We start from the raw sequence: 17,788 nt of genomic DNA on the forward strand, positions 1-17,788 counted from the left end.
CACCTGCTCATACTCGCTTCCATCATTCGGCCTATTTTGCAGATCACAGGAACAGACCCACGCGCCGCCTTCCAGGCGGGATTCAGAACCCTGGATAAAACATTAGTCATCAACATAAAAGAGCGCCCTGGTCGCTTTGGAGCACTGTAGGTGGTGTACAAAGGAGTTAGCATGTTTGGATGTGGCGATGGCACCACGGATGAGACTGCCTAATTTCTTGTTGTATCGACTTGGGCAGTCCAACGCGTCTACAACCAACGTTATATGACTCGCAACCACGTAACGTGGGATAAGAATAGCGATCAGAAAATGACGCTAGCTGACAGGGACTGGACACAAGTGCAACACCTAGTGAATGCCGATTGGTTTCAAACCCAACAGGAATTGACACTGTCTGTGAATGTGGCTCCATTTCAATCAGCTTCACAGCGGACACTGCGAAGGGAATTGTGTACACTGGACACTTGGACTCAGGTGCCTCACAAAAAGCAATTGCTCACAGTGGCATATACGAGGGTTGAACTTTAATAGTGTCAACTGTTTATTTACAGCTTGTGCAAAATAGATACGTGTTTCAAAGTTTTATTGACCTTCAAAGTTGTCACCAGCAATGTTGCCAGCGATGTGGAATTCGTAGGATACTCTTAGCGGTGCCAGTTGTGTTGACAGTTCGAACAGCGTGGTCTATTGTCCGACGAATTTGTAGCAGTTCTGAAGCGAATGCCGTGAAGTGTTTCCTTCAGTTTCGAAATCGAGGGCTTGAGTCAGGGGAGTGTAGTAGGTGGTATAGGACTTAGCAGCCCCATCAGTCAAACAAATCAGTAACAGCTTGCACTGTACAAGCTTGAGCATTGTCCTGCAAAATGATGGTCAGGTCCTGCAGAAAGTGTCACCACTTCTGTGTCTGAGTTGGTCGTAGGTTGTGTTCCAAAAATGAATATCAGAGAGACAGAAGTGATGACGCTTTCTGCAGGACCTTACCATCATTTTGCAGGACAATGCTCAAGCTCGTACAGTGCAAGCTGTTACTGATTAGTTTGACTGGTGGGGCTGCTAAGTGCTATACCACCTATTGCACTCCCCTGACTTACGCCCTCGTGAGTGCAACTCGATTCCTAAACTGAAGGAAACCATTCGCTTCATAACTGCTATAAATTCGTCCGGCAATTGGCCGCGCAGCTCGAACTGTCAACACAACTGGCACCGCTAAGAGTATCCTACGACTCCCACATCGCTGGCAACGTGTTATGCACAATGCTGGTGACTGCTTCGAAGGTCAGTAAAACTTTGAAACACGTATCTATTTTGTACTAGTTGTAAATAAATAATTGCCACTATTAAAGTTTCAACGCTCGTAGAACATCTCCAATGGCCACAAGACGCAAGCTGGACAGTAGTTGAATGAAGGCGTGTATTTTGGTCCGATGAGTTGCGATTTTCTGCTGTTCAAATCTTGAAAGGCGACATATGCACAGTCCGTCCATGAAGCGTTTAGCCTGCAATGCGAGGAGGGTGTATCTCAGGCCAGAGGTTGCTCTGTGACGCTTTGGGGTGTTTCTCACTTCGTGATATAGGTCTGTCACGAACATGAACCAGGACGTGTATTCCAACGTTCTCAGTGAGCAGGTGTTGAATTTTCTACTACACCTTTGTGATGAGTATGCTGTGGACACTCCTGTCTTCTAAGATGACAACAGCAGTGTCTGCAGGGCTGCACACTTACACTCAGTTTGATGCACATTTGAGCACACTATTTGACTTCGACTGGGCCGCTAAATAGTTCTATCTTAATCTCATAGAAAATATCTGGGACTACTAGGAACAGCGAATGAAAGATTTAGTAAACTTCCCCACAATTTAATAGGTCAATCTCTAATCGCCAATTACTGGCTTCAGCTTGATATGGCACACATGAAAAAATTGCGGGATCTCTTCTTCACCGATTTGAAGTTATTCTCAAACGACTCCTAGTCATGATTTTTGTCTGATGTGCTTACCGTACCTTACCTCCCGCCCCCTGCCCCAATTACATCCTCACATCCCTCCTGTGTCCCTTCCACTCAGACGCATTCCCCTGGAGCTCACGTACCTGATGAAGATGGAGAAGTCTGGAGCGTCGTCGCTGTCAGCCGAGCCGGTCCTGTTGAAGCGCGCGGGCGTGCCCTGAGGCGGGGGCGGCGGCTCACTGAGCGAGAGGAACGCGTCGAAGCTGTCCTCCGCGCCAAAGCCCGCCCCCGAGGCGTCGCCGCCGGCACTGGCGCCACCTCCGCCGCCTCCGCTGTCGCCCCACACTGCCAGCACACCAGACACACTCGTCGTAACAGTGCACCTTTTTTGCTGCAGCATCCTTGAATAAAATCTTCTTGCTGTTCACATCGAGTCAGATTGGTGTTACAACTCGAGCTTTCGAAGGTTAACACAGTCTTCTTCATCAGGAGATTACTGCCTGGCGGGAGCGAAGCCTGATTCCTGTATAGTGGCGTTAAGGCTTGTGATGGCTGTGGGGGAGCCTTCAAAGGAATTCAACCAAAAATCGCAGAGAAGAGAGGGTGGTCTAGTCCCCTTCCGCGCCTCAACGGAAGTCCTGGTGAGGAGAATGGGAGGGGGGGGGGGGTCATACCGACGCATTACCAATTTTCTGCATGTGTGCATGCGAATCCCGCCCTCCACATGTCATGCCCAACAGAATTTAGAACTCCATGTGATGTCACCTGGCCAATCACAAGCCTAAACGCCACTATAAAGGAACCAGACTTTTCTCCCTGTAGACAGTCGTCTCCTGACGAGGAAGATGGTGTTCGTCTTCGAAAGTTCGAGTTTGAACTCCATTATGACGCAGTCTGAACACTGAGAATTTTTTTACATTTGTTGTAGTTCACCAGCTGATTCGCTAAGTCGTTTTCGAGCCTTTACAAGAGGTATTAGTTGAGAGCAAGCAGCCGGAGTTCCACTATGAAGCCCCTTTGCAGCTGTCAGGTAATGATAACGCTGCCTCACACGAGTGCGGGGCATCTCCGTGTCCTTCAGAGTGATCACTCAACATCTGACACTGCTCAGGCCTCATATACCCAACCAGGCCCGGCAATAACACTATACACGAACAGTACGAATGCAGTCTGGCGGTCATTCTACCTCTCTGAAGGAATCATGTATTTGGTGGCCGATGATGTGTACACCGTAACACTTATATCGATTACAGGTAGGTTTATATTATGTAACTTTCTATCTGTAATTATGAAGTGTTTATTCTTTGTTAAAGTCATTGAATTGTGACAGGAAATTTAAAGTTTGTAATATACAGGGTGCTACAAAAAGGTACGGCTAAACTTTCAGGAAACATTCCTCACACACAAATAAAGAAAAGATGTTATGTGGACATGTGTCCGGAAACGCTTAATTTCCATGTTAGAGCTCATTTCAGTTTCGTCAGTATGTACTGTACTTCCTCGATTCACCGCCATGATTTCATACGGGATACTCTACCTGTGCTGCTAGAACATGTGCCTTTACAAGAACGACACAACATGTGGTTCATGCACGATGGAGCTCCTGCACATTTCAGTCGAAGTGTTCGTACGCTTCTCAACAACAGATTCGGTGACCGATGGATTGGTAGAGGCGGACCAATTCCATGGCCTCCACGATCTCCTGACCTCAACGCTCTTGACTTTCATTTATGGGGGCATTTGAAAGCTCTTGTCTGCGCAACCCCGGCACCAAATGTAGAGACTCTTCGTGCTCGTATTGTGGACGGCTGTGATACAATACGCCATTCTCCAGGGCTGCATCAGCGCATCAGGGATTCAATGCGACGGAGAGTGGATGCATGTATCCTCGCTAACGGAGGACTTTTTGAACATTTCCTGTAACAAAGTGTTTGAAGTCACGCTGGTACGTTCTGTTGCTGTGTGTTTCCATTCCATGATCAATGTGATTTGAAGAGAAGTAATAAAATGAGCTCTAACATGGAAATTAAGCGTTTGCGGACATGTCCACATAACATATTTTCTTTCTTTGTGTGTGAGTAATGTTTCCTGAAAGTTTGGCCGTACCTTTTTGTAACACCCTGTATATACGGAAACAGATAAATGTTTAAAATAATGAAATTGTATCGTATGTGTAAGTTTATAAGATGAATAATGTCTATTGGAAGCTGGTTCATGCTTAGGGTGCTTGCATTGTAAAATACAAGAGGTGTGGTGATGTCCTTCATCAACGGAAGTGGCATGGCGCGATGTAAAAGGTGGTTTTGGTGGTCTAACTTGACGGCTCCTTGGTGTGAACGATACGCAGTCAGTGGCTAGAAGTTGTACGGTACACCTCGACGGTGCCATGAGAGGCAATTGGAGGCAGCTTTGTATGTAATTTTGTCTCGGATGTGGATTTGGCTGTTGCTTGGTACTCTCAGCAGTAAGGAATGGCTCTAGTAAGTTGGATAACCGTCACCAATAAGAAATTTTATAGAGCATTCATTCAAACATCAAGAGCCGTGAGTACAGTTAGCCGCCATGTCGCTTGTCACCACAATTTCGCCACTGCTCGACTAACTTCATGCACACAGAAATGTATCAGAGCATGGACCAGTTGATTTGTGAGAGTGATTTTAATAATAATCCAAATGCTATAAATCTGTTTGGGACCGTATCGTCTATCCTGATCATGAACCTATGGAGGGTACTCTCCTAAGTGTTTAAAAAACCGAGTGTCCTGTTTCAAATGAACTAGTGATTTATTTATGTTTGTCATGTTCAAGGATCAATCAAAGTGAAGCTAGTTAGTATTTTGCTAAAGTACTCCCAGCGTATTGCAAAGTATCGTTTTGCAAAAGTACTGTGCTAGATTGTGTACATGTTACTGTCTAAAATACCTGCTTCACAAGTGATGAAAAAAACAAATGGGTTAACCTCGTTTCAAACATAATTTAGCCCTGAATACTATTATGGATGATTTTTTAAGTTAATTTAGCTCAGTTTTGAATAATTTGCCTTGAAAAGTAATATATAAACTATCCCAAATGAAATTAAGAAGTGACTTTGTTTAAAGTAAATTTTGCTACTGAAATAATCATGGAGTTTGACGAGTGGTACTATACCAGTTTATGGGTCCCCACCATATTCTTCTCATTTTAGAAAGATAACTGGAACATTATTGCTGCTAAGGAAAACAAATATAAGCACAAGGATATGAAGAGTGTAATTGTGGTATCAATTATCTTTATTTGTGGTATTTACATGCCAGTTAAGACAGAGGCTCCTCAGGTCCATCTTTAGTCCTACATATCTTGCATTAACATTTCAGTACTGATCTTGAGTGTAACGTATAGTTTTGGTACAATTTTTTCTTTCTATGATTACTAGTTTGTGCATTACTGGTAACTGCTGCCACCCACAGCTCAGAGTGCTCTGCTGCCCCTTAAATCCTGTGTGCTATGCAAAGGGAAATATTAATGAAATTAACTTCAATAACTAACACTCAGTTATCTTGAACATATTTCCAAATTCATCTGTCTAATTCGGCTGGCGACCGTTTACTGTTTCGTCCGGATATGAATTTTTCTACATTCATTAACCCCAAAATTTGAAGGCTGTTTAGTTTTTGTATTAATTGCAATATCTTCAATATTACAGTCCGATACCTTCATCCATTAGATACACACGCGGTCAAAATTTCCATATCCTCTCAGAGGGTAACATTAGCGTGTTTCACAGCAGGTTAGTGTTATACGTGGCTTTTCCCGTGACAGGACTTGAGGTTAGCTTGTTAGGGAAGAGTGACGTATAACGAAGCTATATTAATATACAACCATGTCTTTAGGTGCTTCACTTTTTTCTCAGGCAGTGTATAGTCTTTACAGTTTGGAAGCACTGTAACAAAAATTTATGAAATCGACGTTTAAAAAGTTTTATTTAGCGCGTACCAGCGACCACTGTATAGCAATTCACACACGTGTCCTACTGCAGACATATTACAGTACATGAAGCAAGGTTGAACACCGAACCATAGCTGGCATCCAGGTAAGTTGTGCGAGTCGATTAATTCATTTCATAGAATGATTCAAATCGGGTTGAAATTAATGCTCAGCCAATGGCATCATTTGTATGTGCATCGTTGGGATTTTATGTGCAAAAGATTGCAAAAACACGTGTCTCGGGAGGTTTTTGAAGAGTGTCACTTCTGTACTTTAAAGCAGTACGAATAGGTTCAAACTTTGCACGAAGGTAAATAAACAGCATAAGTCGAAACTAAATTTTTTATTCAATAATCTTCCTCCGTTGTCGAGATGCACTGGTTTAAAGTCCAGCTACAAGTAGCATGTAGAATTCTTTCTTACGTTGCCGAATACGCGGATGCGGTTTAAAGTGGATGAAATAAACTAAAAAAACGCATTCTTACGGTAAAACTGACTACTCGCATTCAAAAATCTATCTTCATTCGCATTTTATGTCGTAAAAGCATGTTTTTGTGCATTTTTACGCGCACCGCTTCTGTGTTTCGGACTTGGGCGAGTCAGTTGAAATTTTGTAAGAAGGTGGACAAATACATGTAATTAATAGTCGCCCTGTTGTTTTGTGAAAGCTTTATCAGTTACCTCGATGTATGCAACATGGTTCGAAGAACAATTACAAAAATTATCTATATTGGATCAATCGCCACCCGTGCCAACAAAAGTCTGCATCGGTTGTCAGGCTATGGCGGTCTAATGTCAAATATATGGTAGAGTAAAAGTTGGGAACCAGAAGGAAAAATGCTCCTACCATAACACAAATAACGCGAACATGTCCTGGGCAGAGTTAGGGATGTAAATGAAGCGAAGTAGATTTTAAACATATCTGGAAGCTTCAAAGACAATTAAATCAAAACGTCACGAAGTATTTGCGCTGTTTTACGAGTTAACCCTACTTGCAGTGAGCTCTCTTAGCTGCAGAGTTGTTCTTCACCTGTATTTGCAGTTTATAGTAAGATGCTCCTGTGGCCAAAACCCAAAAGATTACGCCATCCGTAGTAAATAATATTTAGTACCATAAGGCTGAAGACCATTGATGTAATAACGAAAAAAGCTTTTTTGGGGGTATAAAATTTCTGCCAGTACATTTTTTCCTAAAACAGCTGTTTTGTTTTCTGGCTGGGAAGGGGGGGGGGGGGTGACTTTTTTCCCCGAGGGAAGCATTTCTCCCCGAAACCTAATCCATGTTACACGTGTGATTAAGAGTGTAAGAGCAAATAGATACAGATTTATGTGCTTTCAGAGAGTGTGAAATGTTTCCACTTTTGGCTGGGATCAAATATATAACTTGAGTTATCTGCTTCGTATAGCTAATTTATTTATGTTGCTGTAGAAAAGGAATGAGTTGAAGTATTGGTATAGGGAACGAAGACTGATCAAGCGGGTCGTAATACCCACATTAATCTGCCATACTTGTATTTGAGTTTCATCGGCGTTTATTTTTGTGTTGAAGTCATTCCCGCAATAAGACAACCCATGGTACAACTGTACAGTGTTGGCAAAGTGCGTGTTTTTAAGAATCGATTACGTAATTACAAATCAGATCGGCACAGAGGCCGAAACCCTGAGAAAAACTGGGGGCACAGTAAGGGCTCTGCAAGGACTTTATAGACTTTATAGACGCTTTGCTACAATGATGTGACTGCCAAAAACAGAAAACAATACAATGAATTTTGACAGACATCAGAACAGTAAATGGCTTTGTACGAATCGTACTATAAAATAATGTTGAAGTAGTATATGAATTTCGTTACAGCTCAGTCTCATTCAGAATAAAAATTGTGAAATATGTAGATGTAATAATACACGCTGTGTTTTAGTGGATTAATAGTAACATATCGAATATAATTTCTTCCTAGCGTTTCCTAGCTTTAGTAAGAATGTACTTCATTTCAGTAATAACTGTTTTTCGAAAATGAGGCTGGTCGACACGATAATGCTTTGCAAAGACTGATTTTAATTTGATTCTGTTCTTTACTTTCAAATAACATCTGATTTAAAATATGTGTTTTAGACAATACTCGTAAGTGTATTTTAGCCCGCCCGGTTGGCCGTGCTGTCTAGCTCGCGGCTTTCCGGGCGGGAATGACCGCCAGGTCCCCGGCACGAATCCGCCCGGCGGATTTCTGTCGAGGTCCGGTGAACCGGCCAGTCTGTGGACGGTTTTTAGGCGGTTTTCCATCTGCCTCGGCGAATGCGTGCTGGTTCCTCTTATTCCGCCTCAGTTACACTACGTCGGCGATTGCTGCGCAAACAAGTTCTCCACGAATGCGTACACCACCATTACTCTACCACGCAACAATAGGGGTTACACTCGTCTGGTCTAAGACGTTCCCTGGGGGGCCCACCGGGGGCCGAACAGCACAATAACCCTGTGTTCGGTGTAGGGCGAAGGAGGGGTGAAGTGGACTGCGGTAGTCGTCGTGGGGTTGTGGACCACTGCGGCTGTGGTGGGGACGGAGCCTCTCCGTCGTTTCTAGGTCCCCGGTTAAAATACAACTGTATTTTTGTGGTTTTAAGAAAATGGTATGGTTTCAAACATTCCTATTAGTTAGCGTGTCTGCTTGAGGCATGAGAAATACATCGTACAGGTTTATTTTATCGTATCAGTTCCTAAAGTGCAGTATTACGTATACTGCCCACATTTGGCTATGCTTAGGATTTCTGTTGACGTTTTATTAGCTTTTCCATTAATTAATGTAAGAGAGATTCTGTTGGTAACAAATGATAAGAAGCGGAAAGATCCTAGCTGTTAAGTTTCAAGTGTGCTGCACATACGATAGGAAGCACCCGAGAGTGGGGGTTCATCTAAAATAGGAGTCATCCCAGACAGACGCGTCATAAACTGTAATGGTACGTTGTGTCATATTGCACGACATGACAAAAGCTATATCTGACGATACGATGGCACGTGTCGTGCTGAATGGTAGGATATCTCATTACTTTACTTCACACCATGCATTATATACTACATGAGATCAGTACTAATACTAACAAAGCACGAATACATCAAGATGTTTTGATTTCAATGTCTTTTAAGTTGCGGGTAAGTCCAAAAGCTAGTTCCCTTCTTTGGCATCCCTAACTCTGCCATTTTTTGTGGTGTGATAGGAGCATTTTTGATTCTGGTTACCATATGTCGCAATATAATGGGAGAATATGGAATGTGGTAGGAATACGACGAGGAGGGGAGAATATGAAAGATTGGCATCCTGCCAACGTGACGTCACTGAAGATGGTGGCTGAATGGTGCCACCCCCGACAAAGTGAGTCCAGCACTTACCGTCATCAGCACTGGTGTCCATTGCAGTGACCCCCATCCCGCCGCCGCCGCCGCCACCTCCGAAGGGGTCGAAGGGGTCCTCCGCGGCACCGCCGCCCCCGCCGCCCACCTGCACCAGCACGCTGTCCGGCTGTTGGGCGGCGCCGGCGCTCTCGAACTTGGCTGTGAAGGCGTCGAAGTCGTCCGCCGCTGCTGCTGCCGCCGCCGTGTCTGCGGCGAAGGGCGAGCCCGGGTTGTAGGCCTGCGGCTGCTGCGGCGCTGACGGCTGCCGGTCCGCCACCGCACCCCCCAGCATGTCGTCTCCGCCCCCACCCCACTGGTCGCCGCCCCCACCAGCAGCCGGCGCCGCTGCCGGGGGCTCGGGGGACAGCTTCCCTGGAGCCGGTCCTACCGGATACAAATCCGTAGTCAGGGCAGCCACAGCCTGGATACATCATTATGAAGGTGATCTCAATGGTCAAGTTGAGCTTAGACACCGTGGTTTTTTAGCCCCGTCCACTGCATCAGTGTTTAAGGATTGCTTACTAATGATTAGTTATCTTCTGTTATCTTTCTTATTATCTTTAATCACCCTGCTCTGGCAATTCGGTACCCCAGGAAAAATAATTTATTTACTTCAGGTTGTCCCTCCATTGGGTTACATAGAGCAGCAATCAGTCGTAGAATTAAGTTGCTTATAGTCAAAACGCAGATCAGATTTCGACCTGTGTTACGTCATTATCAATGCTAAAACAAATATAAGAGTATATATTACAATGTGATTTACAAAAGTTATAAGTCCATCACATCGTTGTCTTTTAATGTTAACATTACATACCAGTGCGGAAGTGTAGCAATTGTTCGTGCTCAAGTGAATGCTTACACAGTTCAACCATTACTGTCGTAAAATTATATGTTGGTTTCACAGTACACATCGGTTTTGCGTATAGCGCCCTCTATGAGCTGCGCCTGAAGTTTATAGTTTTGACGACATTTTTTGTAATATTTATGTTGTATGGAAACTAAGTAGTAACATGAAATTATTATGAGCAAAACTAAATAAAATTACAATTCTTACTTTTTCTCATGTCTGTAATGTGCTAGATGTTTAAAATTACTACAGCACGTAACAATGACAGTTTACGCCTCATGGGCTAAAATTAATTGTAAAACTGATATGGCTACGTAAAGTACGTTATAGAAAGTATTGCATATTTTGTCGTGTTGGGACCTGTCTTAACTTACTTAGTTGTTATTTTCATCCAACAGCAGCTTTCGAAATGTGGTGGTACAGAAGAATGTTGAAGATTTGATGGACAGATCGCGCCACTATTATTATTTATCGTATGGAAATACTCATGCAATTTATAGCTATATTTACACAAGACAAAAGAAATATTTATACATAACAAAAGGAATGTACAAGAGTTATGGTCCCTAATTATATCACAACTGATATCCAGAGAGTCTATCCGATCGAGTGCTGTTGGCGAGGCGTTGGTTATGTCGCTCCAGCCTCCACTAAAACATCTATTGGAACATTCCTCTACAACGTGTTTAACAGACTGCTCTGCTGCTCCACAGTCGCACATCGGGGAGTCTTAGAGTACCAAAGGCCTTAGTTCTTCCATGCCCACATCGCCTTCTGTTGAGTACACACCAGGTTCTTCTAGATAGTTGGAAGCCTGATGTGCATGTAGGCTCTTCGAGGCCACGGTGAAGTATGCTAGTGTCGTTTTTCCATTTCTCCATCCACACATCTTCAGTCTTGAATGGCTCGGGTACTCTAGCTTGTCCAGAATGGTTTTCTTGATTTGTGACGCGTGCAGGGTGAACTGAGCAGTATTTCCTGGGCGGGTAGCCTTTGGGGGAGCTTTTCGTTATTAATCTTTTCCCGTTCGGGGCTGCTGCTTCTTGTCTCAAATGTGGTGGGGCGATGCCACAGAGCAGTGAGGAAGTACTGAACAGACTTGGATGGACAAGAAATTTCTGGCACAACTTGACCAGAAGAAGGGATCGGTTGATACGACACATTCTGAGACATCAAGAGATCATCAATTTAGTATTGGAGGGAAGTGTTAGGGGGTAAACATCTTGGACACCAAGAGATGAATACAATAAGCTGATTCAGAAGGATGTAGGTTGCAGTAGTTAATCGGAGATGAAGAGGATAGAGTAGCATGGAGAGCAGCATCTAACCAGTCCTCGGACTGGAGACCACAACAAAACAACAACATCCAATCTCCTCTGATTTTTCAGAGGAAAGAAATTATCTGATTCCATGCAACCCCCTCTATGGCCTTAACTCTGTCAGTTTGTATATAGTACCGGTTTGTCACGGTTTCTATTTGCGTGCTTTTTTTAAGTTTTAAAATATTCTTTTCTTGCGATTTTTTCATCCATTTTCCGAATTTTAAATCAAGGACGATTCCTGGAAAGCTTATCACGCTAGTCTAAAACCTGGCCCTTTTTGAACATAAATTATCGTTGTACGTCATAGTTTAGAAGTTTTAATATGTATTCTCTTGAAGTACAGAACTACTGATAGCCTTTGGAGAGCTAGCCATGACAAAACACCTCCATCTTGTGTCCAAGACGTATGAGACAGGAAAAATAGCATCATATTTGAAAAATAATGTAATATTTACAATTCCAAAGAAAGCAGGTGAATTTCACCGAATTATGTAGTCCAATGAAATCAGGTGTTGCCGAGGGAAATACATTAGGAAATCAGACACTTTAAGTAGTAAATGAAATGAAATGTCGTGTGGCTAGGGCCTCCCGTCGGGTAGACCGTTCGTCTGGTGCAGGTCTTTCGAGTTGACGCCACTTCGGCGACCTGCGCGTCGATGGGGATGAAATGATGATGATTAGAACAACACAACACCCAGTCCCTGAGCGGAGAAAATCTCCGATCCAGCCTGGAATCGAACCCGGGACCTTAGGATTGATATTCTGTCACGCTGACCACTCAGCTACCGGGGCCGGACACTTTAAGTAGTAGATGAGTTTTGCTATGTGGGCAGTAAAATAAATTGTGGTCCAAGTAGAGATGATATAAAATGGAGACTGACAATACGCCAGAACAGTGCTGACAGCGTTGCAGAAAAAGATAAGTTCGTTAGCACAGAATATAGGATTTACGTGTCAGGAAGTATTTTCTGAAAGTACTTGTATTGACTGTAGTTACATATGGAAGTGAAAGATCAACGACAGACAGTTTACACAAGAAGAGATTAGAAACTTTGGAAATGTGGTGTTACAGAAAAATGTTGAATATTAGATGCCTCGATCACGTAACTAATGAGGAGTACTGAATAGAATTGGGGAGACAAGACGTTTGTGGCACAACTTGACTAAAAGAAGGGATCAGTTGATAACACATTCTGAGACATCAAGGAATCATCAATTCAACATTGGAGGGAAAAGAGAGAGAGCGCGCGAGTGTGTGTGTGTGTGTGTGTGTGTGTGTGTGGGTGTGTGTGTGTGTGTGTGTGTGGGTGTGTGTGTGTGTGGGGGGGGGGGGGAGGGGGTAAAGGTCGTAGAGTGCGATCAAGAAGTCAATGTGAATAATGTGAATAATGTGAATACAGTAAGCAGATTCAGAAGGATTTAGATTGCAGTAGCTGTTCGGAGCTGAAGACGCTAGCACAGGATAGAGTAGCATGGACAGCTGCATCAAACCGGTTTTCGGACTGAAGTTGACAACAGCAATAAAATCAACACGAACGTCCAGTCCTCTCTATGGCCTTAATTCTGTCAGTTTATATATATAACCAGTTTGCCTCGTTTTCGATTTCGGTTTTATTAAAAAAAATTAAATTACTTTACCTTTTGAGTTTTCCGTCCTTTCACTAAATTGTAAATGAAGCATGATTCCTGTGAAGCGCAACACGCTACTCTGGATCCTGACCTTTTTATAAATTTTCGTTGTATGGTTTAGAACTTTTCTTATCTTGAACCATTTTACATCCATTAACGTGCTGGTTTTCGTGGGCAACATTGACACTAATAATAATTTTCATGAATTTATATCGGTTTTAACACATTGTAAGGTATCATACAGCTTGCCCATCAGCCCAACCATCGTGCTGCATGTCTGTCTATCCGTGGATGCGCATGCGTGCTCCACACGAACTTTTTCTACACGTCTCTGTCTGGCGCTTCCGCAGTTCCATCTTGACACGCAACCTGTGAGTACACATCCATTGCGCGCTTGTGTTGGTTAAGTGCGACGTCCTGATTTTTGCCGACTGTTCAAGGCCCTTCCTTGCTAACTCTTAAAATAGTTTTATACTCGATCATTTTGGGGGTATGAACTACAATTTAAGAATGAATAACTGGGTCTTCACCATTACGTTTTTCAGTCCTTCTTAGGTAAAGAAGGGAACGTGAGCCGCTTAAATTTACATAACCTCATAGATGAGCATAAATGGTCGGTTTCTGATTATTTATTCGGTATATGGGGACCCTTCAGCTCACCAGACAGTGTGGCTAAAGGTGAGTGGAATTTATTACCACTTTACGTACCCGATATTTTTATTAGAATTTTTTTCTATTTAGTTTTCGTCCTTTCTATACATCATCGTGCGATTATGTTATTTTATGCTTGACATCTGCTACTTGGCGAAAAATTTTTGACTGTACGTTGGGTCATCCCATTCTCTCTTCTCCATCGGAAAGTGGTTTGCTTTGCGTTTTCATCCCGTATATGTCTTCGTCTTAGTTACTTTTCTTGCATTACACGAGTTTCTGTCAATTTGTATAGATTACACCTGATGATGCAGCTAAAATGCTCTGAAACCGGTCTTGTCTATAAATTAAGGTCTTACAACTGAAGCGGTATTCTCAGAGGGGGACAAACGAGAACAATCCTTGAAAATTACCGTAGCAGAGTATTATCGAAAGATTTATCACAAAACCCAAAGACATTCTGGTCATACACAGTGTGGTCCATGAGAAAAAGTACGTCAACACTGCATACTGTAATGCAATCAAGCCAATGATATAGCAAGAATCCTGTGATTCCAGAGGGGACTGATATCTTCGGTTATAACTTCATATATGTCAATTTTCATAAAAACTAGTTATTTCATACTTAACCTAGATGACTAAATCCCCACAAAATTTACAACTGCAGTTGGTATGGCTTCGTGGCTCTCACCATCTGGGGACATTAGCGACACGTGCTCTTCAGTACCTTCAAGGCGAACTCTGTCGTTAACAACTGCTGAATTATTTGTTGCCCGAATCCAGCGGTTTGCTGGCACTGATGACCTTTTCGTAAATATTACGAATTTTTAGTAATTGTGTGACTGATTTTCTAACAGGCGACATACTTGTTTTATCGCTTGCAATTTATCCCAGTGTAGCATCGGACGTGGAACATCAATCACAGAAGAGTGTTAACTTTATTATATTGGCCCTCTTCGGTACCAATTTCGTCTTTTGTCACTGAAATTAGCACAATGCAGACGGCGCTGAGTTTGACACTAAGATGCAGGATGATTTGCTTCAAGAAACTGATATAAAGACAGACAATGGGGAATTAGTGAAGGGGAAGATGTTCAAGATGATAATACCGTGTGTACAGATGAAAGTGATGTAGCCTCAGAAGCTGAAGGAGGGAACTATAGCATAGCCTCCGGAAAAAAAAGTAATGTAAATTAACTTATCGATATTCATCAATAATGGAAGCGCTCTCTGCGCCCTTAGATGTGCAGTAATTACTATATCTGTATCGTAGTATATAAGAAAGGACATTTTGTTTCTTTGTCTTCTTCTTGGTCTTCCTGGTCTTGTTGCTTCTGATGTCCTATCTGACAGTCGTATAGAGATCACGGTCTGTAAATAATTAATATACTTATCTGTAGCGTTATTATCAATTATGTCAAATATATATGCAATTATTTATGGTAGAATGTGTTTTTGTTGGTAGCAAAGAGTGCCTTCTCTGATCTATGATTCATTTACGTAATAATTAAATGTTGCCCTGGCCATTTTGTGTAAGTTAATCGTTGTAGCGACGCTTTTAATAGTCATTTCTTCCAATAAGTATTAAAGGTAATAATCGTAATAAATACATAACGGCGTCCTGTAATATTTTTCATTTCATTTTTTAGGCCAAAGGTACAGTTTTATGAATAATAATTTTTATTAATGTATACGCTGCCATTGCGCAGAGGCAGCTATCTGGAGCATCAAGCCTCACAGAGAAAGAAATAATTAAGCAGTTTATTTAACTGGTTTATCGCGTAACATAAATGAAAGATTCTTTTTTTAAACCCATCGTAAGACGGATGTCTTCACGTTGGAATACGTATGGTATTTCTGGCGATAGCGCCCTGAGAAAGAATTAGCCGTGGCTTTTAACCAACATTAAAGAGAATTTTTAATAAAACATTTTCATTTCCAATCATCAGAATAATTTTTTTCATTCTCTTTTAAAAGAAGGTTACGCGATAAAAAGAGGAACCCGATGAAGAATCTTTGGATGACTGCCGAAGAAAGCAAAGGGCACTCATTTTGTGTGTAAAGTACTCTGAGTCATATTTATAACAATGTGTAATTAGCGCATACCTTAAATTATGACTTCTTTTTCCCGTAACATTTTGAGCAGAAAAATTGTCAATGTGGGTACAAAACAGGATAATTTGTACTTATTTTGTATGTGTAACAAACAATACACTGACGTGATGGGATAGTGATATGCACATATACAGATGACAGTAGTATCCCGCACACAAGGTATAAAAGTGCATTGTTCTGGCGGAACTGTCATTTGTACTCAGCTGATCTGTGTGAAGAGATTTCCGATGTGATTATGGCCGCACGAAGGGAACTAACTCTGAGAATCTCGAGTTGGAGCTAGACGCACTGGACATTCCATTTCGGAAATCGGTAGGGAAATCTTGACTTCATAATTATTAGAACTTTTATACTAATTTGAATGGTTATTGTGGTGTCACCGCCAGACACCACACTTGCTAGGTGGCAGCCTTTAAATCGGCCGCGGTCCGGTAGTGTACGTCGGACCCGCGTGTCGCCACTATCAGTGATTGCAGACCGAGCGCCGCCACATGGCAGATCTAGAGAGACGTCCTAGCACTCGCCCCAGTTGTACAGCCGACTTTGCTAGCGATGGTTCACTGACAAATTACGCTCTCATTGGCCGAGACGATAGTTAGCATAGCTTTCAGCTACGTCATTTGCTACGACCTAGCAAGGCGCCATTATCAATTGCTATTTATCTTGTGATGCATGTACCGTCAGACCGATGTTCACCAATTATGGATTAAAGTTAAGTATTCCAGAAGCTACGTGCTATTTTTGCTACTACGAAGACCTTGTCCTGTTCCAGACCTCACGCCTTCCTGCGTGAGCTTAAACGCATGCCCTTCGGCCTCCCGTCCTAGTGGATTAGCTGTCTTGCCAGTCCACAAAAGTTATTCGGTGTTGTTATTCAAACTATCCTTGTCCTTGAAGGTGTAGATTTTTTCCCAGCATTGTAGCACGGAGGGCTTGTTAGTTACCTGCGACATAGCCAAAACTCTATTGTACCGACACTGTTGAAGTAATATTACTTTTACTTCTTTGATTTCAAATCTATCTGCTGATTGTAATGATAATGTGTTACACTAATAAAATTCGATTTTTCATAAAAAATTGGTAATTTTTTAGAAACGAGAAGCTAAATTTGGCAAGAAGTAAATAAAATACGAGGTTACATCTTAACAAGCAATGTTTCGACTCTTGAAGAGGTAGTTGTAGCATAATGGAGGTCATCACTTTTGTTCACATTTGTACGTTCTCGAATCACATTTATGTGATCACCGCATATGTTCAACGTCCATGTGCAATCATCATTCACACATGGTAGGTGGCAACACTAACAGCGGAGGATATATACGAGGGTTGGAACTTAACTAACTCGATATTGGCTTTCGGAGCAGTACGGGTATGCAGAGAACCTCGTGAATCCGTGGACACTGCATGCCAGCAGGAGGGGACTTTTCAAACTGGTGGAGGCTCTATAAAGGTGGGAGGGGGGGGGGGGGGAGGCGGAGATGCGCGGTTGGTTTGATATGGGACCCCAGATATGTCTAGATACGACTCTGACAGGTGACACGTACGTAAGCATCCTGTCTGATCAGCTGCATCCATTCATGTCCATTGTGCATTCGGACGCACTTGGCCAATTCCTGCAGGACAATGCGACACCCGACACGTCCAGAATTGCTACAGAGTGGCTCTAGGGACACTCTTCTGAGTTTAAACACTTCCGTTGACTACCAAAGTACCCAAGAATGAACATTATGAGCGTATCTGGGATCCATTGCAACGTGCTGTTCAGAAGAGACCTCCACCCCCTCGTACCCTTACGGAGTTCTGGACAGCCCTGCAGGATTCATGGCGTCATTTCCCTTCAGCACTACGTCAGTCCATGCCACCTCGTGTCGCGCCAATTGTGCGTCCTCGTGGGGGCCCTACACGATATTAGGCAGGTGTACCAGTTGGGTCTT

At 42.8% G+C, this 17,788-nt stretch overlaps 1 protein-coding gene across 1 annotated transcript in view; it reads right to left on the reverse strand.

Moving 5' to 3' along the window:
• Positions 1 to 17,788, reverse strand: part of LOC124716751 — a 324,669-nt gene that overhangs the window by 95,825 nt on the left and 211,056 nt on the right. The window contains exons 19-21 of the mRNA XM_047243294.1: positions 10,877 to 11,115; positions 9,397 to 9,552; positions 2,090 to 2,253 (exon numbers count right to left, since the gene is read on the reverse strand). Of these exons, the coding sequence (XP_047099250.1) occupies positions 2,090 to 2,253; positions 9,397 to 9,552; positions 10,877 to 11,115 (559 nt within the window). The remainder of the gene's footprint in view (positions 1 to 2,089; positions 2,254 to 9,396; positions 9,553 to 10,876; positions 11,116 to 17,788) is intronic.

Source organism: Schistocerca piceifrons, chromosome 9 (assembly GCF_021461385.2).
Source record: "Schistocerca piceifrons isolate TAMUIC-IGC-003096 chromosome 9, iqSchPice1.1, whole genome shotgun sequence".
Classification (NCBI taxonomy): Eukaryota; Metazoa; Arthropoda; class Insecta; order Orthoptera; family Acrididae; genus Schistocerca; species Schistocerca piceifrons.